General features: G+C 40.1%; 1 protein-coding gene across 3 annotated transcripts in view; it reads left to right on the forward strand.

Moving 5' to 3' along the window:
- The window catches only part of DCBLD1 (discoidin, CUB and LCCL domain containing 1), a 65,341-nt gene extending 38,045 nt beyond the window's left edge, over positions 1-27,296 (forward strand). Inside the window, exons 5-15 of one of the 3 annotated variants that reach the window (XM_031012186.3) lie at positions 2,863-2,935; positions 9,767-9,900; positions 14,691-14,731; positions 16,125-16,340; positions 16,760-16,884; positions 18,167-18,314; positions 18,417-18,524; positions 20,618-20,705; positions 22,022-22,071; positions 22,968-23,087; positions 25,404-27,296. In XM_031012186.3, coding sequence (XP_030868046.2) covers positions 2,863-2,935; positions 9,767-9,900; positions 14,691-14,731; positions 16,125-16,340; positions 16,760-16,884; positions 18,167-18,314; positions 18,417-18,524; positions 20,618-20,705; positions 22,022-22,071; positions 22,968-23,087; positions 25,404-25,936 — 1,636 coding nt within the window. In that variant the 3' untranslated portion in view covers positions 25,937-27,296. The remainder of the gene's footprint in view (positions 1-2,862; positions 2,936-9,766; positions 9,901-14,690; positions 14,732-16,124; positions 16,341-16,759; positions 16,885-18,166; positions 18,315-18,416; positions 18,525-20,617; positions 20,706-22,021; positions 22,072-22,967; positions 23,088-25,403) is intronic. The other 2 variants (XM_055391934.2, XM_031012187.3) reach the window with 2 other exon arrangements.
- The last annotated feature ends 687 nt before the right edge of the window (positions 27,297-27,983 follow it).

Raw genomic sequence — 27,983 nt, forward strand, 5'->3', positions numbered from 1 at the left:
GGAGTGCAGTGGTATAATTATAGCTCACTACAGCCTCAAACTCCAGGGCTCAAAGTATGCTCCTGCCTCAGCCTCCCAAGTAGCTGGGACAACAGGTGTGCACCATCATACCTGGCTAATTTTTAAATTTTTTAGAAATGGGTGTCTTTCTATATTGTCCAAGCTGATCTCTAACTTCTGGACTCAGCTTCCCAAAGTGCTGGGATTACAGGTGTAAATCATGGCACCCAGCTATGACTCTAGAGTGCTTTCCTAGTGCCCGGTATAGCTCTCTGCACTTAGCACAGAGTAAGTAGCTCTTGTGAACATTTCAACATGTCTGCAAGGAAGGTTCTGTTACATCCTAAAAACCAAAGTACAAACCAGTTAAGACTTGCTGAGGGCTACACACCTCATAAGTGTAGCCAGGGAGTCAGGCTTAAGAGCCTGTGGTCCTATCTCAGACATTTGGACATTCTAATGAATGAGATTATTTTATGTGCAGAAACAACTCTAGTGTTAACTAATATTATGTCTAATGGGGGAAAAATGAAAATGAGCGATAATTAAATATTGGTTTTAAAGTTACTGTTCATCCAATATACACATATGCCAGTATTATCTATTCTAGCTATACCTCTACAGTCCCAGTTGGTGATAGGGCCTCTGGACATCAAATGGTCATTTCCTGTTCTCCTAAAGAAAGGGAATATATCCAAGCTTACAGGGTGGCATTATGGTGCCAGATTATCTCAGCTTTAGCCCAGCCATTTTGTAGTGTTTAGATTAAAGATAAGGCCTGGTGACTGATACAGGTCCACAAGCCCTCATCCATAATTATGAAGTATAGAAAGTTTTGAAAGCCTTTTGTAACTCATTTGGTGGTGATTCTTGATTAATGTGACCTTAAATTCGTTTGACAGCAAAATTGGACTAGATTAACATGTCTACATATGTTATTTAATATGATTATTAAGGCATTTGACACAAGTATTTTAATGTTTTTTATTAATGTGTGCAGACCCCACCAGCGTATTACATCATATACATCATTAGAACTGTTTTACTTTTCTAGAATCCAAGAAATTCTGAATTCTGAAATACAGCTGATTCTAAGGGAATTGGCTGTAGGGAATTGTTACCCTGTAATGGGAATTCCCATTATTTTTATTTCTTAATTCCATGAGTACTGCTGCAATGCAGGGACTCCAAAAGGTCAATGGGAAAAAATTATGGAATATTTATTTGGATAGTTTTGATAATTAGTTGTTACATATATAATTTGCCAAGTCAGCAGGAGGACACTAAGAGGAAATGAAATAAAAACAACTTCTATTCTGGAATCTGTTTGGGCTGGTACACTCTTTTTAAACAAACCAAGTAAACATTATGTAAAGTGGTATATATATAGAAGTAAGGGCACATGGCATGCATCTTCAAAGCTGACAACATTTTTATAATACTTTGGCTTCCTTTTTGTGTGTTTTTTATAGATGTTTATAGCTGTCTTCATATCTCGTTGATATGTTGACACTTGAAGGGACTAGAGATGAAGAAACAATCTAAGAGAGATTATATGCAATATCAGGGTCCCACTGCTAGCTAGGTAGTGCTGGAGCCTGTGTCACTCTGCTCCTAGCACTGACACCCTTCAGCTGCACCACATGCTATGACATGTTTCTGGAAAGTTTCTTGAAAAATGACTGTTAAGTAAATTGAATCCTAATTTTTTTTTTTTTTGAGACGGAGTTTTGCTCTTGGTCCCCAGGCTGGAGTACAGTGGCACGATCTGGTCTCACTGCAAACTCCGCCTCCCAGGTTCAAGTGATTCTCCTGCCTCAGCCTCCCAAGCAGCTGGGATTACAGGCGTCTGCCACCACACCGGGCTAATTTTTTTGTATTTTTAGTAGAGATGGGGTTTCACCGTGTTGGCCAGTCTGGTCTCGAACTCCAGACCTCAGGTTATCCACCCGCCTTGGCCTCCCAAAGTGCTGAGATTACAGGCGTGAGCCACTGTGTCCGGCCTTGGAATCCTAATTTTAAAATATATCCTTTTTTTCTGATTGCAAAAGTATTTCATAACTAATGTAGGCCAGACCATCTAATACGGTAGCCACTAGCCACGGGTGGCTAATGAGCACTTGAACTGCAGTGAGTGCAAATTGAGGGGTGTTGTGTAAAATGCACCCCAGATTTTGGAAGTTAAATCAAAAAAAGAGAAAATATCTTATTGGTATTTATTTCTGTTTATTACATTTAGAAATGATAAAATTTGAACATGCTGGATTAAATAGAATATATTATTAATTTTGCATATTTCTTTTTACTTTTTAAAAATGTGACTACTCGAATATTTAAATTTGTATATGTGGCTCCCATTATATTTCTGTCAGACAGTGCTAATATTATGGCAATATTACAGTATGTATAACACGGAAAATGAAAGTTCCTCACAATCCTACTCCCAGAGAGAATCTAGGGATATTCTTCTTTGTCTTTTTTATCCACAGAAAACAAAATTGTTACATATTTTAAACATTTCTTATAGAAACAAGATTATACTATATATAATGTTTAGAAATGTTCCTGTTTCTGAAAAATATTTATTGGAAGTCTTAGAATCAAGTAAAATGCATTAGGGAAGCTCATTGTTTAATAGACTTTATGGTGAATCCTTATATAAAACAAATAATTATTGTGTAAAAGTTGCCTTCAGATGAACATTGTAGATCAATCTGTATTTTCACAAATCAGGTTTCTAATTTGCCATTAAAGCAAGATATTATATGGAGGGCAGAAAATACCTTAAAAATTTAAGTACAGTTTAATTTTTTTGGTTGTGTAATTTAATAAAATATAAATTATTTATTTTTCTCTTTCCAGCAAATTCTGCCCAGCTGGTTGTAGAGACGTAGCAGGAGACATTTCTGGGAATATGGTAGATGGATATAGAGATGTAAGTAACTGAGGGTAATGGCAGAGAATGAATTAAAAGGAGTAAGTGCTTTACTCTGCCTAAATTAATTACTGACTAAAGTCAAATGAGATATAAAACTCTAGACAGATGCATGAGTCTCTCTCCTCTGAGAATAAATAAGTATAAAAACCAAGGTTACCCATGCATTCATTCCTATTTCTAGCATTTCCAGCTAAGCTTACTATAAATTAAATGAAAAACAAAACTTTGCCATCTGAGAGTATTATTCCATCCACTTTTTGTAAGAGGTTATAGATTTGCATCCTTTTTGTTATGGTTTATTTCTTTAACATTCCAACTGGTTCCTGTAATAGAGCAAAGGACATGAATATTCGTATCATAGAATAGTGACATTGTGTCTGGGGCCAGTGAAGCCATCCATCCTGCTCTTATTCGCCTCTCTCTTTGCAAACCAAGTTCTTATGTCCAGTAAGACTTCCTGGGTTATGTAGTAATACATTGTTCCTGCATGTTGTATCTCAGATACATAATCCTCCACTTGTTTCTATTTACAGATTTCTGTCCTGGAAATCTAGTATCTGATTTTTTAAAAATTTACATTGCTATTTGAAGTAGTTGGGTTTATAGCCTAGCTTTTGGAAAGTGCCTGAGTTATTAGAAATCTATAGCAAAAACCTATTGTTGTGAAACTGTTCTTAAAGTTATTAACGTATATTTTTATGCCTGTGGGAAAATAACCTTTATCTACTTGTTCTAGGTGATTGATAAATCCTCTGTGGCATAGGGAAAAAGTTTGACTGTGATTTTCTCTTTTAGCACATTCTGATTCTGGGAACAGCAGATTTTGTTATTTTGCCTTTCGTTCCCCTTTTCTGTATTTTTATTTACAAGATTGACACTGGATACTCATTTGACCTATAAATTGACTCTTAAAATGTTTTATACTATTTCAGTTTGAAGATTTACTTGGCTCAGGCAATTCTTAAATGACTACAGGGAATTAAGAGAAATAAAAAGTTGACATTTATTCCCAGCAATTGAAAGTTTTTATTTATCATTTTCCTGTTCTATGCAAGAAATGTAAGAATTATGTACAATAAGAGAAATAGCATAGTTTTTTCTTACTGTAGATGTTTATCTTACCTCCTCCTGACAGAGCTATATTTTTTAGTGTAACAGGTAAATGGTTTCCTGCATGGTAGATGGGAGTACATGATCCCTAAGTGCTGACAAGCAGGTTTCCTATTTGACCCACTAACTGATTTTGCACTATTTGCTTTTAGAATGATTTTATCTGCAAGGAAATTTTGTGTTTTGGAAGCTACTGTCTTCAAAGAACTCGGATTAGTGCCTTTTTTGTGTATGTCAATGTCATGGATGTATTAGATATTTATTGCTGCATAATAATATTACCATAAACTTAGAGGCTTAAAGTGGCACATATTTATTATCTCATTTTCTGTGGGTTAGGAGACTGGACATGGTTTAGCTGGGTTCTCTGCTTCAGGGTCTTATAAAGGTGCAACAAAGGTGTCAGCTGGGGCTGCAATCTCATTGGAGGCTCAACTGGAGAAGGATCTGCTTCTAAGCTCATGTGGTGTTGACAGCATTCAGTTACTTGTGTGTTATTGGATTGAGGGCCTCGGTTTCTGCCTGGATTTTGGCTGGAGGCCATCCTCAGTTCTTGCCATGTAGACCTTCCCAACGTGGCCACTTGCATCCTCAAAGCAAACAAGGGAGAGTCTTTGAGCAAAGGGATCTCCTAGCAAGATAGATTACACTCTTATATAATGTTATCATGGGAGTGGTATCCCATCACTTTTGCGGTATTCTTATAGACTTAGAAGAAAATCTCAGCCCCCACCCACACTCAGGGGGATTCAGAGGGATTCCACAAGAGGGGATACAGGGAGCAGGGATCATGGGGGTTATCTTAGAGTCTGCCTCCACAGTGCCTTCATCTTGGGAAATGCGTTCAGTTGTAGCAAGTCTTTTCAGAAGAATCTTTGCAAAACCAAAGCATATCCTATAGGTCAGGATAACAGAATATGTAAAATAAATAACTAGAGGAGCTGTTGAAGAAGGAGTTACCCTGTCTCAGGGAAGAATATGTTGTCTTACAGAGCTATTATAGAAAAGGCATTGGTTTATTCTGTGTTGCTCCAAAAGGCAGAACTGGGATCAGTGGATAAAAGTTACAGGGATGCCAATTTCAGCTGCATATAAGGAATAATTGAACAATGCAAAATGGGATAGGCTGTCTCGAGAAACAGTGATTTCCTAGTCACTGAAAATGTCAGGTGTAGATGTTAAAACCATTTGTCAGGGATAGACTGTCTTTGTGTGGGAAAGGTGCTGTAGAGTGGAGATGGGGGTGGTCTGTCAGGAGGTGTGAGGGGGGAACTTTAAAGTCCTTTTTGAATTTTTGAGATTCTGTAATTCTGTCTCCTACTGACAAATGAAGGCATCCAAATTGGTGTATGTTTCCAATGCCAGTGAAGGAATATGGGCTTCTCTTAAGATCTGCCTCACCTGCCCCCAGAACAGTTTTTCTCTTGGCACCTTCTCCCCAGCCTGCTAACTAAACCATCTGTTTTTAAGCAGAACATATCACTTAATTAATTTGTTTCAGCAATTCTCCTCTCCCCAAAATGTTCAAGAAGTACTGTAAAATAGAGACAGTAAACATGTAGTGCGCTGCAGTTTAGGAGGAGAAGGGGAGAAACTGGGCCTCTTGTACACACCCAGAAAAAGCCAGAAGGAAATACATTATAATGGCAAGTGATTATCTCTGGGTAATGACAATATGAGTGATTTTTTCATTATTTCCAACATTTCTATAAAGAATGCACATTTTATGAAGAAAACATTATTGATATGGTAATTAGGAGAACTGTAACAGCACAGAAATAATGTGTATGATGGAAAGGGGCATATATTTGATAATTTAACATTTTGCTATCATTCCACCAACATTTTTAAGCATGTGTTTTATTCTACCTTACTGGTTTTGGTTCATGTTTTATTAAATGCAACCTAAAATGTTTACTTTTTTGTTACATTTCCTTTTAAAACATTGCCAACACTGTTTTAGTACAAGTTGATTTTTCCTAAAGGAAGAGTTAAGAAAATTCTGGGATGATTTGATAGTTGCTTGAAAGTTGTTTAGCCTTAGTTCACACTAATCTGTTTGGCCATCATTTATGGCTTAGTGAACTTCAGAAATGTTTATTGTGGATAATGCCATCCACCTGCAATTGCCTGAGGCCTGAAGGTATTCTCTTCAGCTGGCCATTGCATTCCCTTTCCTAAAGAATTATTACATTTACATTATTCTGTTTAAGTATATTTTGTTTAAGATAATTTACTAATTAAAACCATTTGTCAGGGATAGCTGAACATCTTAGAATCAAGTAAAATGCATTAGGGAAGGTCGTTTTTTGTTTGTTTTTTGAGACAGAGTCTCGTTCTGTCACCCAGGCTGGAGTGCAGTGGTGTGATCTTGGCTCACTGCAAGCTCCACTTCCTGGGTTCACGCCATTCTCCTGCCTCAGCCTCACGAGTAGCTGGGACTACAGGTGCCTGCCACCATGCCTGGCTAATTTTTTGTATTTTTAGTAGAGACGGGGTTTCACTGTATTAGCCAGGATGGTCTCGATCTCCTGACCTTGTATCCACCTGCCTTGGCCTCCCAAAGTGCTGGGATTACAGGTGTGAGCCACTGTGCCCAGCCAGGAAGCTCATTGTTTAATAGACTTTATGGTGAATCCTTATATAAAACAAATAATTATTGTGTAAAAGTTGCCTTCAGATGAACATTGTAGATCAATCTATATTTTCACAAATCAGGTTTCTAATTTGCCATTAAAGCAAGATATTATATGGAGGGCAGAAAATACTTTAAAAATTTAAGTACAGTTTAGTATTTTTGGTTGTGTAATTTAATAAAATATAAATTATTTATTTTTCTTTTTCCAGCAAATTCTGCCCAGCTGGTTGTAGAGACGTTCTGCTCTACAGAGCAGAATGTACATAGGCTAGGTACATATGCTAGGTAATATGTACCCATGTACATGGGTTAGGTAATATGGCTTTCCAATATTTACATTTCAGTGAGACTTAGACTTCAAAATAGCTAGAAAATAAAAGTATAACTTGTACCATCTGTTCAAAAGGGAATTTTCAAAAATCAGGTTCAATAAATGTGAATTTTAAAAATCAATACCAAAAAAGTGACAAATAAACATCGATTTCCTTTAAGTTGGATGGATGAGGGAGTGACTATTTTAAAGAAAATAATCCTGGAAAATGTTGGTAATTTTATCATAATAATATGATAGTGAGACTTGATGGCTAGTCTTTTGGAGATGTATCCTATAGCCTACAATTAATATTAAAAGAAATGCCAAAAACCACAATTACTTTTGCATCAACCTATTATGGAAAGCCATAGCTGCAATTAAATAAAAATTTTATAAAAAAGGTATTCACCATTGAATTCCTTCAATACTGGGTACTGTGAGAAATGAGAATATTTGTTGGCCAATGATGCTGTTAGATCCTGTTGCTCGTTGGCCTATGAACCTGTCATCTTACAGCCAAGGAGGCCCTGGGACATGCCAAGTCCAGTGAGAGCTCTCAATAGGCAGGGTTCCTAGGATGAAGACCGGGGATCCCAAGGACAGTGGGAATAGCTGCTCAGCAGACCACTGAACTGATCTGGTTTTCATTCTGGGGTTTAGCGAGGGAGACAGGCCTGCATGGGTCCTATAATATAAACGGTGTACTGGGTACCCTTTAGAATCACAAGGTGACAGACCTTCAGAAAAGACACTAGACCAGCAGTCCCAAACCTTTTTGGCAACAGGGACCACTTTTGTGAAAGACAGTTTTTCCACAGACGGGGTGGGGGATGGTTTCAGGATGAAAGTGTTCCACCTCAGATCACCAGGAATTAGATTCTCATAAGGAGCACACAGCCTAGATTCCTCACATGCGCAGTTGTCAGTAGGATTTGCACCCCTGTGAGAATCTAATGCCTTTGCTGATCTGACAAGAGGTAGAGCTCAGGCCGTAATGTGTGCTTGCCCACCGCTCACCTCCTGCTGTGTGGCCCAGTTCCTAACAGGCCAGTAACCAGTACCAGTCCACAGCCTGGGGGCTTGGGGACCCATGCACTAGACAACATCCAGTCCAGGCTTGTCATTGTCCAGAGGAATGGGAAGCCAGGTCAAGAGCAGTGGAATGACTTGCATATACTTTGTGGAGTTAGAGGCAAAGCCAGGATGACAAGATAAATTGCTAAATTTAAATTCAGGACTTTTCCTCTTCAACTGGCTCCTCCATTTTGTTTGAACCCAGGAGTCCAAACTGATGATAAGAAAGCTTTTTAATGAAAGAAAATTCAGGAACAATATACAGAAAATTCAGGGAAGATAAAAAAGCAACCTGCATTCTTATTAAAGAGTACGATCTTTTTCTTTTCTAATTTTCTTTTTTTCCTCCAAAATTAGGGAGGGTAGTATTTGCATCTCTCAGTATTCTCATTTTTTTTTCTTTCTGTCGTGAAATCTTTCCTCTCTTTTGTTATGATAACAGTTATTGCAAAACTGACTCACTTTGCCAAACCTAATCTAGTTTGGGAAATATGAACTCTCTAAATTGAATATCACAAAATTCTCAGCTTTATTGCAACTATATTGCAAAATATGATTTGTCTCATTAGTCCTTATACTGTTGTAACTTAAGTCTAAGGGAATTTTTCCATTGTAAATAAGGTAAGCAGCATTGTCATTAACAAAAAGAGAAATTCTTGAGTCAAGTTATTGAGATAAATTTCATGAGCTGCCTTTCTATGTTGGCATTAATAGTCATGAAGAAGTGGAGCATAGCTAAGGTTTATTTAGGAAATTATGTTTCTTATCCCCTCACTCCTGGGTCTGAGTGCCTTAACACCCTTCCACAGAGGTCTACACTTGGGGACCCACAGGCCTGGGCACCCCATAGAAAGTTCTAGTCGTTTCTGTAGCCCCACTTCCTGACAGAGCCGATTCCAATCCCACAACCGCCTGTAAATCAGAGCCAGTCTGCTGTTCCTGCTGCATCTGTCAGAACAGCCAGCAGCCTGCTGACACCTCACACTGAACATCGCAGGGCTGAGCTGGCACTGGCTTTTTGATGCCTCCTGAGGGGATTCAGGAAGTGAGATGGAGGCTGTCAGCCCTGAGTTGCTCATCATCCCTCTAGGAACTTCGTTAAGCTTTCTGTTCCATTTAATGTTCTGTGGCTGTCATTACCATTGTGGTTTTGGTACCTTGATAAATCTCTAATTTAAAAATGAACATGTGGAATTGAAAGTTCAGCTTCTTAAATGATAACTTGGCGTGTGTGTCTAATAGCCTAAGTATAAGAAACTGGATCTGTTATCGATTTCTGCTTAACAAGCCACTCCAAAAGTTAGTGGCTTAAAGTAGCAGCCATTTTATTTGCTGATGAGTTTGAGGGTGAGCAATTTGCCTCCACCCACACTGGATTGGATTAGTAAGCTCCCTTAGCCTGGAATCACTCTTGTGGCTGCCATCATATGGCAGGTTAACTGGGGCTCAAGAGTCTAAGGTGGCTTCACTCACATGTGTAGCAGTTGGCTAGGCCCTGTTATCTGCAGCAGAACAAAGCAAACCACATGGTCCAGAGTCAGTGAGGGAGGTGACAACTCCAGGGCATGGCCATTGGAAGGCTTTATTCACTGGGGCCACTACTATAAATTACCACAGAAACAAAATAGAAAACTCCAGCTATATTTTAACTGTGTTCTTTTAAGTTCTGCATAATGATGTTGCTGTGTTTCAGACCTCTTTATTGTGCAAAGCTGCCATCCATGCAGGAATAATTGCTGATGAACTAGGTGGCCAGATCAGTGTGCTTCAGCGCAAAGGGATCAGTCGATATGAAGGGATTCTGGCCAATGGTGTGCTTTCGAGGGAGTAAGTATTTTTTTTCAGTATCATTTGTTCTGAGTAGAAGGTAACCCTGAAGGATAATTAACCAGCTCACAACTTTGAAAAGACAGCAGGGATGTGATAGCAAGGGTTTGTCAACTGGAAAAATATGCATGAGTGCTTAGAGCAGCATTTCTGGTCTCTGCATGGATGATAAATGTAGCAATCAGAAAGCTTACTGGTTATGCTGACATGTAAATTAAAATGGCACACTCTGAAGCCCTGGGGCAGAGGAGTGTTTTTACTCTCAGGTGCTTTTGTGGGAGAAAATAAAGGCTTAATCCTTTTTGGGTTTTTACAGCTTCTATAAGTTACTGGTTTTCTCCAATATTATCATCATCTGAAACCCTTACAGAACCACTGAGCTCCCTAGAACACTCCTAGAGACAGTTGTTTAGTGATGAGTTTGGGAAGTGAAGAAAGATGGCCTTTGTTAACACTGTTTAAAAAGATGGCCTTTGTTAATGTTATATTCTTCGTTTGTTTTTATCCTGTGCTCTTTTAGCTTCATGAGAAAAAAAGTGTGTTAAGTGCATTAAATGGTTCAACTTAATCTTTTCATATTTTCAGATTTCCTCAGCCACTAGAAGGTGTAAAACTAGAGCTGTGTAGAACTCAGTGTCAGCCTACCCTGTGGTCCAGACGTCCACACATATAAACAGGCAGTTCAGAATGGCCAAGTGGGAGACACTCCTGGAGCGGAAACCTAGTGAGAGAAAAGTGCTCCTCGAGCCACTGTATTTCTCTCTCTCATTCTCTCCTTCTGCCTTCTGCAGCTCTTTTTTGGACAGGTTTTCATATGGCCTGGGTTCCAAGAATAAGGCACAAGACAGAGGTTTTAGGCGTTTTGGGATCCAGAAGTGGGGGAAAAAATGTCAGGACCTATATATTCTATCACTCATTAATCTGTATGACATTCTCCCCCTGCCCTTGCAATTTTGTCCTAGCCCCCTCTTGCATCAGAAGGAACATGGTCGTATTTTGCTGTTCCATTTTCACAATGGATGATGGGCCATCTTATCTTGGATAGGTTCTCAAGTTAGTCAGCATAGATATGGTGACTCTGATGTTATTTTGATAATTGTTTAGTAGTATTTTCCTTCCCCCTCCTACTTTTTATTTAAGTGTATTTTAGTTAGCAATGTCATAGGTCAAATAGGTATCCTGACCACAAGTTGTAACATTGCTTTTATTGGAAAATGTGTCTTAAGTTCTGAAGAACCGACTTACGAACTCACATATAAACTTTGGGACTAACACCCATTTTATGATTGAGGTTGTTGGCCCATGTTCATAGGCAGTGGCATTTAGAAGCAGTAACTGAAGTTAAGGGAGATTACAGGGGTAGAGTCAAGACTGAGGAGCAATGTTAGAGAGGGGTGGTGGTGGCCATCGGCACACCATGCTCACGGCCAGGAGGCTGGCTGGTGGGTGTCTGTGGAGAAAAGGCAGAGCCTCTCACTGGCAATTCTGAGTTCAGGGGTCGGGGTGGGGGTAACTAGAGAAGATGTTCCAACATAACTCTTTCACAAGCAATGCAAGTAGTACTGTATGTAATCCACAAAAGACTTCCATCCACCAAGGACAGCAGTGCATGCCGTGCACTTGGACATGCAGGCTTACCTCATGATATTTGTGTTCTCTGCCTACCATAACCCTCCCATTTACTTTCCCCTTGTGGATAGATTTTTAGCTATGAGAGGACACAAAGTATTCTTTTCATATTACCTGAACATTCAAAGACAAATTAGTCTCTAAATTTGTGCCAAGGTTTAAGATCCAAAGGTTTGGTAACAGTATGCTATTAGAAATTAAAATCTTCACTCAATAAAATTATACATATATACACACACATATATATAACATTTTTCACATAAATATTTGCCACATACTTTTCAGAACATTAAATTTTATTTTAAAGTTTACATCCTGATTTATAGTAAAAGTGATCACTTATGCACAGTAAACCTTTAAATGCCAACTTGAACTTGACTTTTGAGAATGTATTCCTTTTTATGTTTTTTGATGGTTTCTTCTGTTGATACGAGGGTGCTACTTCAGGAAGATAACAGGCTCTAGCCTGAATTTGTTAGGTGCCACCACCTCCAAACATGAACAAAGAACTTCCCTTTGGCTCTCAATCTATTTTTTGGAATCGTTTGTCTGTATTTGTATACCTTTGAATGCCCCTTTTGTAGGAAAACAGGATAACAAAAAGTTTAACTTGGATTTTATCTTACTTTTGAACAAACATTATTAAAACTATTTAATAAATTAGACTTTACATTCTCAGTTAACTTCTGCTACATCAACTGGACTTAATACATACATATATAATATATTTTATATAATTTGAAAAGTATATATTGTATATTTTATATAATTTGACATTAAACTTCCATGCAAAAAGTAGAGTACACAAATGTAAACTATTAGTGAATTAGAAAGGGTTTTGCTTCATATTCCATATAGTTATTTGTACTAATTGTCTGATTTTTATTTTGGGGGGAGTAGATAGAAAGTTCAGAATTATATCAAGATCTCTTATTTCTAGATCTGTGATTTTGCACTGAGCAAATAGTTAACTGTATGTTCACACAGCCTCTTCCACTCATTTAGATTTGAAATCTTCAGGGAGCAGTTGTTTTTATCTGTGTTGTTTTACTCTTGGGGAAACACTGTACATGCGGTCATTGAACTTATGTTCCCACACATGATTGTTTGGCATTCAGGAAAAACCAGAGAAGGAAGTATTGCAGCTGAGGAAGGAGTCCCTAAAGTAAATATCCAGGGCTCTTCTGGGATTCATCTCCGGTCAGGTCATTTCCTTGATTTGAAGAGACCAGAATGGTATCAGGAAGAGGGACTGACCTCATACAGAGGACGATGGTGCTAACCATCAGAAGTGAAAACCTTCTTTCTGTTTCCATCAGATTATTCTTGATTGCTTCTGTAGCCCTCTGGGAAGGCTCCTTATTCCTGTAATCTGATTGAATTCATTCACTCTAATGTGTGAATGCTTCAGAACCCTAACCTCCCTAGGGTGTTTTTATTTTTAAAAGAGTAGGCTTATTAACCTATAGAATTCTTTAAGTGGTCTGTATTTAATTCGTTCAATGGAATGAAATGGAAAAACATTTTCCAGTTGATAACGGAGGAAAGCCAGGCAGAGAGCTGTTAGAAGCAGAGCTTTTCCTGGTTTCTTCTCAGGATTAACTCCAAAGTTATCCTTTCCATACTTTTTGGTCAACAACAAAATTAATGTTTCATGGCAAGTGAGCTTAGTTTCTTAGGGTCGCCGCAGCATTATTTAGGCTTATTTGAGCCACATTTCAAATGTAACAGCGTAGGAACGTCAGAGAAAATGGAAAAAGAGACAAAAGAGAGGCTCCACATAAATCTTAATACAATTTTAATATGATTAGCGCCTTTCTTACTAAGTGTCAGGAGAGTTCTCATCCAAGCTTTTTTGCTAACTGTGAACTTAGGCAAGTCCCAGGACCCAAGTGGGTCTGAGTTTTCTCATGTAAGTAATGATTGGTGCCTGCATTATATTCAGTGCAGAGATTATAGAAGAACCTAGATGTGGAATACCAGGGTTTATGGAGTCTGCCAAGCATAGACAATGTGAAAGAGAAAATCTATTCTAGAGAGTTTTACTACCCACTACTTCTAAAAAGAGCTTTTGATGGGAAGGTACTTAGACTCTTGGCCAGAGTACTTTGGGGTTCTTTGTGGATTTCATGTTTTAGTACTCTCTGTATCCATTATTCCCATCTATAATTCAGAATTAAACATTTAAAATAATAAGCAGCACTCTGAGATTGTAAAATAGTTGTAAAAAGTTGGACACAACAGGGGCATCTACCTTTTGGTGTTTACCTCTAGTATCTAATACTGGGCACATAAAGCTAATGTTGAGGCCCCCAAATTTTCCATTCGTTCTCTGTATTTTTCATACCACTGACTTTGTGAGGGATTATTTTAAAGGTTGATCTGGTCTTCAAAGGTAGATAAGGACATTCCTGTGGCCTTAGGAATGTCTTCTGCACTGAAGGAGACAACTGCAGAATGAGGCTGATGCAATCATTTCTCCTGTGATAGTGATAGAAGCGGCAGTAAGGCCAGCTCACTGACATGCTGTGTGTTTTCTCCAGCTGTACCTTGTCATCCAGAAGCAGGAGCTGGTTCAAGACTTGGTGCTGGTTGCTACAGTAGGTAGGAGTGTGGCTGTGGAGAGAGAGACAGGGCAGAGACTGTCCCCAGAGTAACACTGCTGAAACATCCTCAGTGAGAGTCACGAGATCTGTGGGGAAGGCAGATGGAAATGAGTGGGACACTTTAAGGTGACTGCTGAAACAAAGGGAGATTTCAGGGCAGTAATCCTTTCTGTCTTCATCATCTTGCAATAATTAATTGAGATGTAAGGTTATTCCTGAGGCTGTATATCTACACATTCCTTTCCAATAAATTCAGCATGGTGGAAATAGCACAGGATTCTGATTCAAAAGCAGCATCTCGGAGTCCTAGCCCCTTTCCTAGCCCCTTAACACTTATATGAATTTAGGAAAGTTGCTTACCTTCCGTGGGCCTAAGTTTCCTGTTCTATAAAATACCAATGTTGAAGATAATAGCAGTAGGTTTGCAGGGGTGTTGTGAGGATCATGTAAGGAAGCACAGGTGGGAAAGTTCTGTGAGCCCTGGGATGTAGCTATATTAGTCACTAAGATGTAGGTGAGCAACTTACCTTCTCATGTTTGTCTTTATTGTTTCAGTGGTTCCCTGTCAGACAAGCGATTTCTGTTTACCTCCAATGGTAAGGATCATGCTTTCCTTAAGAATTTGATATTTTCGGTGGCTCACGCCTGTAATCCCAGCACTTTGGGAGGCCGAGGCAGGCGGATCACGAGGTCAGGAGATCGAGACCATCCTGGCTAACACAGTGAAACCCCATCTCTACTAAAAATACAAAAAATTAGCTGGGCATGGTGGGGGCGCCTGTAGTCCCAGCTTCTCGGGAGGCTGAGGCAGGAGAATGGCGTGAACCCGGGAGGCGGAGCTTGCAGTGAGCTGAGATTGCACCACTGCTCTCCAGCCTGGGTAACAGAGCGAGACTCCATCTCAAAAAAAAAAAAGAATTTGATATTTTAAAAGTCTTCAGTAGTAGTTTATTCCTCCATACCCTTCAGATTATGTAGTTTAAAAGGTTGGTTTTTTTTTTTTTTCTTTTTTCTCAGGTTACATAGCACCTTTTTTTTTTTTTTTTTTTTTTTTTTTAAGGAGGCAGAGTCTCATTATGTTGCCCAGGCTGGTCTCAAACTCCTGGGCTTAAGCGATCCTCTTACTTCAGCCACCCACACCAAATCTTCTTGACTTAACCATCCACAGGACAATAAGCCTAATTAACATTAAGCAGAAAATATGTTTCTTTATAATCTAAACTCTCAAACTTTTGCCAAAAAGAATAAAAAGTGAAATATTTATTTTAAAATAAATCCCTTTATCTTAGATTTTAAGAGAAAAAGCTTTCAAATATTGCAATTGGTTAATTATTTTGAATAAAGTTACTGAAAATGAGTATATAAAATAAAGGCTTTTTAGCTTCTCCATCATGGAATGTATTCTATGTAAATATTCTCCCTTAGCATAAACCGTTTCAAGGAAAACACTACAAATATTTCTTCTTTGCCTTTATTTGCTGCCTTCACATTGGTATATTGGGCATGGTATAGTTAAGGTCCTTTGGATAAATATTGGGTACAACTTACTGATGTTCAGATGACTTAGACACATCTGCTTTTCAAGTATGTGGAAAAAATGGGGTTCCCATCTGATTCTAAATCTTTTAAAGTGAGAAGGAACACATCATTTTAAACCTTTAACACAGATTGCATTTTGTTGAAATCAGGATGAATATAGAAGGTTAGAAAATAAAATCTACAGTGGGGACGAAGAGGTGTCACTTATAAAGGATGTGACTTGGAAGTCTATTAAAGAGAAAAGCAATAACAGTTTCAAGGCATGGTAGTACAAATGAGTGAAATGCAAGTCTGGACCATTTAAAAGCTGGTAATTAAACACTTTATTCCATATCAGAATAAAAGTCAACTAGTTGAATATTTCTAGGTGAGATGTGGTACTACTTTTTTTTTTTTTTTGCTGTTATTTTATGTCTGTATCTAAAATATCTTACTGCACTCTTTTTTCAGGTTGCAGCAGATCCTTGAGTTTGGAACCTGACGGGCAAATCAGAGCTTCTTCCTCATGGCAGTCGGTCAATGAGAGTGGAGACCAAGTTCACTGGTCTCCTGGCCAAGCCCGACTTCAGGACCAAGGCCCATCATGGGCTTCGGGCGACAGTAGCAACAACCACAAACCACGAGAGTGGCTGGAGATCGATTTGGGGGAGAAAAAGAAAATAACAGGTGCAGAAAATAACACAAGTGCAAAGTGCAGGAGTAGTTTCATGACTGTAAATGACTCGCAGTTGAAAATATGCTTATTGTTTACATAGGTGCCTCTCTACCTACCTCCAAGTTCTTGAAATATTTGAAAATGTAACAAATCTTTACATTCTTTCTGTGAAAAGAATCTGTAGGCAAGTTGTAAATATGGATATATGGATTAGAGAGAGAATTCTTCAATGGTGAAATCTTTATATGGTGTATTGTCAGTGTGAAAACATTAATCTGTGAAGAGATTTTTAAATGCAACTAATATAAGTTGGCCTGTGAGATGATCTGAGGTTTCAAATGAGGAAGAAAAAAATGAAACTTGAAATTATAATAGATGTTATATTTAACAAACTTTTAAAAATAGCCTGTAAATATTATTTTCTTACAAGGAATTAGGACCACAGGATCTACACAGTCGAACTTCAACTTTTATGTTAAGAGTTTTGTGATGAACTTCAAAAACAATAATTCTAAGTGGAAGACCTATAAAGGAATTGTGAATAATGAAGAAAAGGTAAGAGGTAACCCTAGAGGCAAGAGAACTGAGTAGGAGAACAGGCCTCTATATATTTTCATCAATGTGTTTACATTAAATATCTCATTAATAAAAGACAGTGAGGCCAAGCATGGTGGTTCATGCCTGTAATCCCCAAGCTTTGGGAAGCCAAGGCAGGAGGATCATTTGAGACCATCCTGGGCAACATAGCAAGACCCCACCACTACAAAAAAAAATTTTTAATTACCCAAATGTGGTGGTGCACACTTGTAGTCCTAGATACTTGGAAGGCTGAGGCAGGAAGATCACTTGAGCCCAGGAGTTCAAGGTTACAGTGAATTATGGTTGTGCTATTGCACTACAGCCTGGGCAACAGAGTAAAATCCTGTCTCTAAAATAAAATAAAATTTTTAAAAAGATGATGATGGGCTGGTCGCGCTGGCTCACGCATATAATCTCAGCACTTTGGGAGGCTAAGGCAGGCGGATCACCTGAGGTCAGGAGTTCAAGACCAGCCTGGCCAACATAGTGAAACCCCATCTCTACTAAAGATACAAAAATTAGCCAGGTGTGGTGGCTGGTGCCTATAATCCCAGCTACTTGGGAGGCTGAGGCAGGAGAATCATTTGAACCTGGGAGGTGGAGGTTGTAGTGAGCCGAGATTGCACCATTGCACTCCAGCCTGGGCGACAAGAGTGAGATTCCATCTCAAAAAAAAAAAAAAAAGAAAGATGGGGCTTTCTTGGCATCCAAATCCAAGAATAAGAAATGTGTCAATAAAAACCTTGAGAGATCTTTGTGATTTAATTCTTTTCTACTTCAGGAATGAAATACTTGTGATTTTCTTGGGAAGTGAAAATTGGCCATTTAAAATGGCTGCTTCAGTATAAGTATGGTGGATGTTTGAGTTGGACATTTGTCTTGGGATCCTGTTAGTGACAATGAGAATTCGGAAGGAAATGGCAAAAGTGAGAGAGCTGAAGCCTTGTGCTCTTGAGGTTGCTTGTCTATAGCACCAGTTGAATGTAGGAATATTAAGGTCAAATAATACAACAAGGCAATTTTAGCTTCTTTATCCAAAATGAAATTTAAATCAGTAAACAGATGAGCAGCACCACCTTAGTTAGATAAATTGACCCTTGTTTGCAAAGCCTCGTATCTTCAATATCAAGAGTGTCTAGAAAAATGCAACAGACATAGAATCCTTGCCTTGGTTTCATATAACCAGGTGTAAGTGGGATGATAAACACCTAAAAACTCACTAATAGAATCTTAAGGTAAACATAATTTCCTTCTATAGGTGTTTCAGGGTAACTCTAACTTTCGGGACCCAGTGCAAAACAATTTCATCCCTCCCATCGTGGCCAGATATGTGCGGGTTGTCCCCCAGACATGGCACCAGAGGATAGCCTTGAAGGTGGAGCTCATTGGTTGCCAGATTACACAAGGTAGGGCTCAGGGCAAGTCAGTGAGTTACTCAAGTTTGGTCATATTTTTTTTCGCTTATCATTGTTACTAATGTGGTTTTCCCGACATCCCTCCTCTCTCAGGTAATGATTCATTGGTGTGGCGCAAGACAAGTCAAAGCACCAGTGTTTCAACTAAGAAAGAAGATGAGACAATCACAAGGCCCATCCCCTCGGAAGAAACATCCACAGGTAGAGCCATGATTGTCTGTGGTTTCATAAGGAGCATAACTGGTAACCCACCCAATATCAGTAACTTCAACAAAATTTCTTTTTCTCTGTCATATAAACATTGGAGGTGGATGATCCAGTGGTATTGGCACATATGTAAAATGATGTATGTTTACAGCTTTTCATTGCAGTATTATAAATAGAAAAAGATTAGGAATGAACTTATGTGCCCTTCAAACACTAGGTACATATTTTGTGGAAAAATAAAACATTAGCACATCCATGCAGTGGAACACTCTGCAGCCATACAAAAAAAATGGAAATATAGATATTGGCAATATAGAAAGCTGTCTGAGATATAGTGGCAACTTAAAAAAAATAAGCAAAATATAGAACTATCTAAGTAGCACGCCACCCTTTCTGCAAAAAGGAGAAACAAAGAATAAATATTCATTCCAGTATCTCTAGAAAAATTTCAAGAAAACATAATGCGGCTTTCTGTGAAGGAGGAACAGAGGTAGGAGGGACACATTCCATTCCATACTTTTGTATACTGTTTGCATTTTGAACATGTAAGTATATCTATTCAAATAACATTAAAAGTACATTTTTTCAGAATATAAAATAATTTGCATATCAATTTTATAAGAATTTGGAAAGATTAGAAAAACACAAATAAGAAAACAAAAATTAGTCATAAATCAGTATCCGTAGATAATCACCAAATCTCACTGTTTCTAGTCAACTATATTTATGTTTCTAACTTTAAGACAAAAATGGTAGCATATCATATTATTCTGTTCTGTAGCATATATTTTTCATTTAACATTGTATTATGAGCATTTTCCAATGTTATTGGAAGGTTGAAAACCCCAATTATTAATGTCTTTATAGTATTTTTTCACATGGATAAACCATTATTTACTTGACCATTCCCCTGCTGTCGGATGCTTTAAGTTATTTGATTTTCCCCAATTTTCACTCTTAAAAATAACACACCGCTACCGGGCACATTGGCTCACGCCTGTAATCCTAGCACTTTGGGAGGCTGAGGCGGGCGGCTTGCTTGAGCTCAGGAGTCCGAGACCAGCCTGGGCAACATGGTGAAACCCCGTCTCTAATAAAATACAAAAAATTAGCTGGGCGTGGCAGCATGCGCCTGTAGTCCCAGCTACTCGGGAGGCTGAGGCAGGAGAATTGCTTGAACCCAGAAGGCGAAGGTTGCCCAAGCCGAGATCACACCACTGCACTCCAGCCTGGGTGACAGAGCGAGACTCCATCTCTAAAAAACAAAAAAAAGAAAAAAAAAGTAATAATAACACTTCTGTTACTTATACACAAATTTGGTTTTCATCTAAATCCCTTTTCCCCTTCTTCATGAATTGCATTTTTCCACTCTTAAGCATCCCTTTATTTTGTTCCCAGGGATCACAGAAGAGAAAGATGAAGAGCAAATATTTTTCCTTTACTTTGTGTATTTTCTACAAACTTGGGGCCTGCCTTGGTGGCTGTCAAAGTGTCCTTTTTTTAGAGCAGAAAGAGTTGCAGGGAAACATGATGTGGTGTTTCATGCAACATAGTGGAAATGCTGTTTGAGGTCATCAGGCTGCACTTCCTCTCAGTCCGCAGCCCCAGAGCTCTGTAACGAGGATCCCAGTTTTCCAGACTATTGTTATGGTACAGGTCCAAACCCGCCTGCCATCTGGGGAAATGTGTTGCTTGAGCCAAAGTAGGAGCTCCACACTGTGCTTAAATCATTTACCTGTCTAAATAGTTCTCACCTGAGGGGTGGGGGAGGGGTTAAACTCTCCACTCATTTCAGATTTTTGGAGTTTAATATGGGCCAAGCAACAAGCCCAGTGTGCCTGTTAGTCCCTGAGGAACATTGGAAACTGTCTCTGGGGTGCTGGGGGAGAAATTTTACTTTCCCAAACTTTAGCCAGGATTTTGAATCCTTTCTTTTTGCTTTCCAATATCAGTAAATGCCTAACATGTATTCATTTTCCCCTATATTAAATGCTTAAAGACTTTTCAATTCCATGTTCAGTTTTAGATCATGAAAAGTGGTTGTTGGTCATTTATGTTGTAACGTGATGGCTTTCCGTCTTCTTTAGGAATAAACATTACAACGGTGGCTATTCCATTGGTGCTCCTTGTTGTCCTGGTGTTTGCTGGAATGGGGATCTTTGCAGCCTTTAGAAAGTATGGTGACTTTACATGTTTAAATTTCTTCTCTAATTATGCGAACAATAAAAAACCAAAAAGTTTATTCTTCAGAAATGCATATGTACAAAAGCAGCATGGCTTCTTTCAAAATAAAATGTTAACTTATATTTTACAAACAAGTTAGATAAAAGTAGAAATGATCGAGTATTACTTTATTAATCTTTTTTTATAGACAGGGTCTCCCTGTGTCTCCCAGGCTGGAGTGCAGTGGTGAGATTGCTCAAACTCCTGGGCTCAAGCAAACCCCCTGCCTCAATCTCCTGAGTAGTTAGGATTACAAGCATGTGCCACCATGCCCAGCTAATTTTTTTATGTTTTGTAGAGATGGGATCTTGCTTTCTCACCCAGGCTGGTCTCAAACTTCTGGTCTCATTTGATCCTTCCAAAGCACTGGGATTATAGGCATGAGCCACCGCACCCCACCATGTATTACTTTATAAGCAGTTCTTCTCATTTAGAGACCTTTGGTAAAGACTTAACCGTTGAGTATTGTTGAAGTATCCTGAAATTGATATATTGCTTTAGAAGTATCTGTGCTTCTCCTCCCTGAAGAGTAAAAGGAATATTAAATAGGCTGCTTGGGGTATCACCAAGCTGCCCCGTAACTCAGCCTCCCCACACCTGTTTCCTTATGTATAAAATATAGTTTACCCAGATGAATTCTGAATCTCTTCCAGAACCCTGAGATCCATGTTTATTTTGACAAATGTTAGATGTTGGATCTAAACAAAAAATGGAAAGTATTCTGAAGTTTTCTCTTCTTATATTTTAAGCAACTTCAGAATCTATAATGTGTATATTAGTACAAATAGAATGAAGAATAGTTTCTGCCATCATGAGAGAAGGTACAAAAGTCTCTGGTTCAGGTAGATATTCATAAGTTAAAGCATGCCTTAGTGTAATGTGCTTGTATGAAATGCTTTTAAAGACACCCACAGTTTTGGACTGGAGTATAGTAGAGATGAAGTGAGACCATGTGGTCATGAGGAATTGCTTCAGGATGACTGCATGAGCTAGTGATAAACTAAATAAGGCACTGATTTCTAATATGCAAAATAAGATTAGTATATATTCTTCTAGTGAAATCTTGTGACCTTTCTTATAAATGAGATAAATTTATAGATAATTCTACATATTTGTATGATTTTCTAAAGCACATGGCAGCTGCCATCTCATTTAATTCTCACATCAACCCTATGAGGTAAGTACTATTATGATCCTTATGTTATATAGGGAGAGAGAGGCAGATACATTGGCTTATAAATATTCAGTAGGACTTTTTGTCTTGATAGGAAGAAGAAGAAAGGAAGTCCATATGGATCAGCAGAGGCTCAGAAAACAGGTTGGTTGAAAACTCTATCTACAATTTTATCTGTCTTTGAGGAGGGGACAGGATCTGCTGATTGAAAGCATAAGGAGGCCAGTGGCCCACATTTATTTGGTTAAAAGACGTAAGCCTTTAAAGTAGCCTTTAAAGTAGCATATCTATAAGGAAGAAATTTATTGTGTCCTGTCTCTTTATTTTAATGGCCACTTTACTTTTGTTCAATGTCATCCCCTATCATTTGTCAACATCCTTTTTTCTTGGCCACTGGAGTTTAGGCCACGACACTGTCTGCCATCAAGGAGGTATGACAGAAGCCTTATCAGTGAACTGAAGTAGGCCCGTGTTGTTAGCATCTGCAGGCCTGTGCTGTACTTTCCACCCTGAGAAAGTGAGAAAGAGACCAGGCAGGGCTGGTGTGCAGGTTTCAGATAATCCTGCCCCATCTGTTCTTTTTCTCACTTTCCCAGACACAGGCGCCCAAGCAATGAGTTAGCCATGGTCCAGAGAGAGAGGGCAGTGGGGCAGGACCCCTGAGAAAGCTCAGGGACTATTTGAGACTCCATCTCCCCAGGGTCTAAACACCAGCTGCAGTGTCTCCTCTGCCTCACAGATGCCATGCCAGTGCAGATTGTCGGAGACCATACCCAGATGATCTCACAAAGGGAGAATCTGGGACCTGATGTGGGCAAAATACCTTTTAAAGGCACAGCGGAAAGCATGGTTAGAGTAGTGTTTGCTGTTGTGGTTAATGACCTTGGCATGCTGTTCTTAGCACACACACCTGAGGAGGACATTGATCACTGTCAGCTGTCAGGAGGCAGCGTGACCTCTGACTCATCAAGGAACATGTTCTGGAGGACGCGCATTACATTTCTGACATATTCATTTGGTTTATGTTACCTTTATTCCAGACTGTTGGAAGCAGATTAAATATCCCTTTGCCAGACATCAGTCAGCCGAGTTTACCATCAGCTATGACAATGAGAAGGAGATGACACAAAAGTTAGATCTCATCACAAGTGATATGGCAGGTGAGTGTCATATTTGTAGGACTGTGCTGTTAGATTGGAGGTGCTGCTTGTGGAGGAGGGAGACAGGAGAGAAATGAGGCAAAATCCTTTTCTATTTAGATAGGGTCCAATAAATCTGAAATGTGTTTTTTCTGCATTCTGCACAGAATTACAAACTGACACTGAGATACTACTTAAAAGCCCTATTCAGCCAGTCTTTTCACCTGCAGGGGATATAGTGACATCCATAGTGATAGCCCTGATGTACTACTTGTATCTGGAAGCCCTGAATCTATTTTTGTTACCAAAGCTTTGATTAAGGCACTGTTACAGAGGGACTGAAAGGAGGAATTAAATACAGTTCCTGCCCTGAGGAAGGTGAGATAGGAAATAAAGGAACTCTCTCAGTATGAGAAGGGCCTCAGTGTCCCTGACAAGCCACATCAAGAGTCGAGCTTCCCAAACCATCTATGGGAAAATGCTTTTTGTTTCTTTTTTTAAAATTTCTACTCCATCATGAATGAATACACTGTAAAATGCAATATAAAATACTAGTAATAAGAAAATTTTAAAGATACAAAATACAAAGCTCTAATTTTTTATTATTAGATTCAACAGACATAAAATTACTCTAAGAGTAATAAAGAGTAACTAAGAGTAGTTTCTTGACACTTAATCTCAATTTCTGCATCTGTCTCTGTGGCACTGCTAAAAACAGTTCTCAGATACATAGGACTGTGTGGGGCATGCTCTGAGTAGCACTGCGCTCTGGCTTCTCCCTCCTCATGTGCAGCCTGAGGACCTGCAGTATAGGCATCACCTGGGGGCTTGTTAGAAAGGGAGGCCATAGAACTAGAAGCTCCCAGGTGACGCCTGTGCACATCAGTGACTGGGAGTTGTCAGCCTAAGGGTTGGTTGAGTCACTTTGTGGACAAGGAGAGCATCCTCTGCAACCAAAATCCATCCTCTTGTTCCTTGGAAGTGACATGAAGGGAGAACCTAATTTCTGTTCTCTTATGCCTTTCATTCTCCTTCAGCTTCTAATTCAGTCTCTCCTCCTTCCTCCCTGAATGATCCTCAGGCTCCTTAAATGTGCAGTGACCCGGGTTCTGTCTCACCCCTACTCACCACAGTCTCTCCCCTAAACAGTCCCACACCCTCCCCAACTTCCAGCAGTGCCCTTCCCTGCATGTTTGTCCATGCTGCTTCTCACACCCAGACTTCCCTCTCAGTCCCCAGTCCATAATTCTCAGCAGCCTGCTGCATGCCTCCACCTGCAGATGTCACCCGTTCCTCAGCAACCACAATCGAATCCATTGTTCCTAACCCTCACCACACATGCTCTGTGCATTCCTTGTCTAATGGCTTCTCGACTGCACATCCCAGCCTCAAAGAGTCCTTGCCTCCCGTCTTTCCTCACACCCCACCTCTCATTGGTAACAAATTCCTGATTCCTGTCCCAAAGGGTCACTTTTCCTCTTTCCTAGTTTGTGACTTCTATGTGCATTTCTCTTTGCTTTTTTACCTCTCACTTTTTGATCTTCTCCTCTTGGGTCAACCTCCACAGTTACCTCTGAAAGTGCCAGTCTGTCATTTCCCATAGAATTAAACCAGACTTCCTAGCAAGATAATCAATTCTTTTCCATGCTCTAACGCGTGGCTAACAGCATATACTCAGGATGTGCGTTCGAATCCTACTCCATCACCCCATTGTGTGACCTAGGAAAAGTTAGTCTCTCTCTGCCTTGGTTTCCCATTTGTAAAATGGAGTAACAGTCCCTACCTCAGGGGATTTTTTTGAAGATTATTAACATCTTGCTATTGGAATAGCGCCTGGCAAAGAGTAGGAGCTCTATAAATGGGAGCTCCTGGCATCATCCTCACTGTCACCACTAGGCCCTGACCTGTTGCTTTGGTCCTCATATCCTATTAAACAAACTACTCTGTGTCCCTCATACTCTGGCCACATCAACTCTATTTTCGAGGCTGTTTTTTTCTCCATTTCCACACTGTGTGACTTCCACCTCCATAGCTTCTCCAGAGCCAGTTTCAGAGCCACTTCCTCCCTGAAGTATTTCCCCATGCCCCAGGACGTCGTCGTCGCCCCCATCTCTGAGAAGACCCTGCGAGGCTTCCTGAGCAGGCGGTGCGGTTGTGTACTGCCTGTGGGTGGCTTCTGTGGCTTTCACATCAGGGTTTTCCGCAGTGCCTGGGACACCTGAGGGCACCCGGGGGGAAAGTCAGTCAGCACGACCTGAAGCAGAGTATCCCCGTCTGCCACTGACAGGCCGGCCCGTGTGTGGTGCCCGCTAGCTGCCATCTGTCTTGTGGTTTCAGATTACCAGCAGCCCCTCATGATTGGCACCGGGACAGTCACGAGGAAGGGCTCCACCTTCCGGCCCATGGACACGGATGCCGAGGAGGCAGGGGTGAGCACCGATGCCGGCGGCCACTATGACTGCCCGCAGCGGGCTGACCGCCACGAGTACGCGCTGCCCCTGGCGCCCCCAGAGCCCGAGTACGCCACGCCCATCGTGGAGCGGCACCTGCTGCGCGCCCACACGTTCTCTGCGCAGAGCGGCTACCGCGTCCCAGGGCCCCAGCCCGGCCACAAACACTCCCTCTCCTCGGGCGGCTTCTCCCCCGTAGCGGGTGTGGGCGCCCAGGACGGAGACTATCAAAGGCCACACAGCGCACAGCCTGCGGACAGGGGCTACGACCGGCCCAAAGCTGTCAGCGCCTTCGCCACCGAAAGCGGGCACTCTGACTCTCAGAAGCCCCCAACGCATCCCGGGACGAGTGACAGCTATTCTGCCCCCAGAGACTGCCTCACACCCCTCAACCAGACGGCCGTGACTGCCCTTTTGTGAACACAATGTGAAAGAAGCCTGCTGTGGTACTGAGCGTCGGGCTGTCGCAAGGCACTGGAAGAAGGGAGCCTGCTGGTCCAGAGTGTGCGTGTGTATCGGTGTGTGTGTACACTTGCGTGTGTGTGTGTGTGATCCAGTAGGATCCTAGAGACAACCTGTCATACTGTTTACAAAATTGTGCAGCTGGTTTCGTGCTGACCCTTAGGGTGCGTCTGTTGGGTTTTGTTGGGCTAGAAAAATGAAAATTTTCAGATGGCGTTTTCATTCCTCTGACTGATATTGAGCTGCTTTGGTGTTAAAGGTGTGATGTGTACAGAGTTGTATTTAACAATAATAAAAGTAACTTAAGTTTGCTCTATCAGATTTTAGTTCTGCACAGAGGTTAAGTGGGAAAATGCAGCTGTTGCAAAATGTATATAGATAGTATGTTCATTTTTTTCAGTATATTATCTGATACTGTGTTAGCAGCAGGTCTGCTTAAACCTAGTCTTGTTGTTATTGAGTCATTTCCTCTCCTTTGATAACTAGAACTAAAAGCATTTTTAACATTCTTCTCCTGGAAGAAATGAATTACTTGAAGCATGAAAAGCACACCAGGGTGGTTGTTTATTTAGCAATTACGACTGTAGATTTAAAAACAAGCAAAGAAACAACACCTCAGCAGCTGCCCGTTTCCTTGGTCTCCACTTCAGAGGGGGATGCGAAGAGGTCGGCCCAGCTCCCGTGACCATGAAGGTGGCACAGGAATTACAGTGTGAACGGCTGTGTCAGATGTTTTCGTACCTCAGATTAAAAATATTGCTGAGGTCAGATGCCACAATTTTCATGACTTTCTTCAGAAGTAGCACATTTTCGTGACTTCTACTGTCCTCTGAAAAACAAAGTTATTTGGAACATGTTCATACAAAAGTGATTCTGACCAAGTCTAAATCGAGCTTTTCTACTGACATGAAACTGTTGGAAACTGATCTCATTTTATAAGAAATGATTTTCCCCTCAAGGAGGCGTCTGTAATTCCGGAACAGTCCAGACGTCAGCTGTACCTCATGTTCAGTAGTTTTTATTTGAGTTTCTTTTGTGAGTTAACTATGGGAGATTTAACCTCTTTTGCCAAAGAGGAAAGTGTGTGCGTTTTTTTAATAGAAAATATGGACCAAAAATTTTTTTCCCTGAAGAATGTATTATAACCCTATTTGTGTGGTTATTACATCCTGTGAAATGTATATATGTTAAAATAATGGGGGTGCTGGAAGGTCATGGCAGACTAGCTGCTGGTTAGTGTGGAGGGGAAATGGTTTACTTTGTAGAGTTTACATGGTTTTATGCGCACACTAATTGTAATAAACTATGCCAAACCAAACGGCCCTGACTCTCACTAGTCAGCCCTGCTCGCTGGGGTGTTAGAGGCACTCAAGGCTCAGCCTCCGTAAAAAGGCAGGTGCCACAGTGGAAAGAGCAAGAGCTTGGTGCCAGAGTAGGCCAGACCCCAATCTACCACAGAAGAGAAGTCTGGCTGCTTATATAATGATGAGACTCTGTTTCCTCATGTTTGAAAATGGTGTTGTTGTGCTTTCTTCCTCCAAAACTTACTGATAAAAATTAGTTGGAACATTTATCAAAGTGTTGTCTATAGTAGGTCCTTTTTTCTGATACCTCAGTGGGCTGTTTACAGAATTTTAATATTGGAATATTAGACCATAAGCATAGGCCTAGGTCTACAGCCCTTCTTTACAATAGAGCTGTCTTCATCTATCACGGTTCTTCTGCGGCACTAGTGATCTAATCATGACCAGTGGGAGAACAGGACTTTTTTTTTTGGAATATCACTTCCTCAGGGTAGACTCTGTAGAACAGGTTGGGTGAGTGGAAAGGTCTGATAAACCCTACACAGCTAAACCTAAACTAGAGGATAAGGGCAGAAAAATTTTACATCTTTCTTTTTTGGTGTTTTGCAATATCAGCATATATGATAAGGCGTGAATGAGACAATTCGAATTGTCTGATTTATGTTATCAAATCCTACTGGGAGGCAAAGATTGTATTCTGC

This window comes from Gorilla gorilla, chromosome 5, assembly GCF_029281585.2.
Source record: "Gorilla gorilla gorilla isolate KB3781 chromosome 5, NHGRI_mGorGor1-v2.1_pri, whole genome shotgun sequence".
Classification (NCBI taxonomy): Eukaryota; Metazoa; Chordata; class Mammalia; order Primates; family Hominidae; genus Gorilla; species Gorilla gorilla.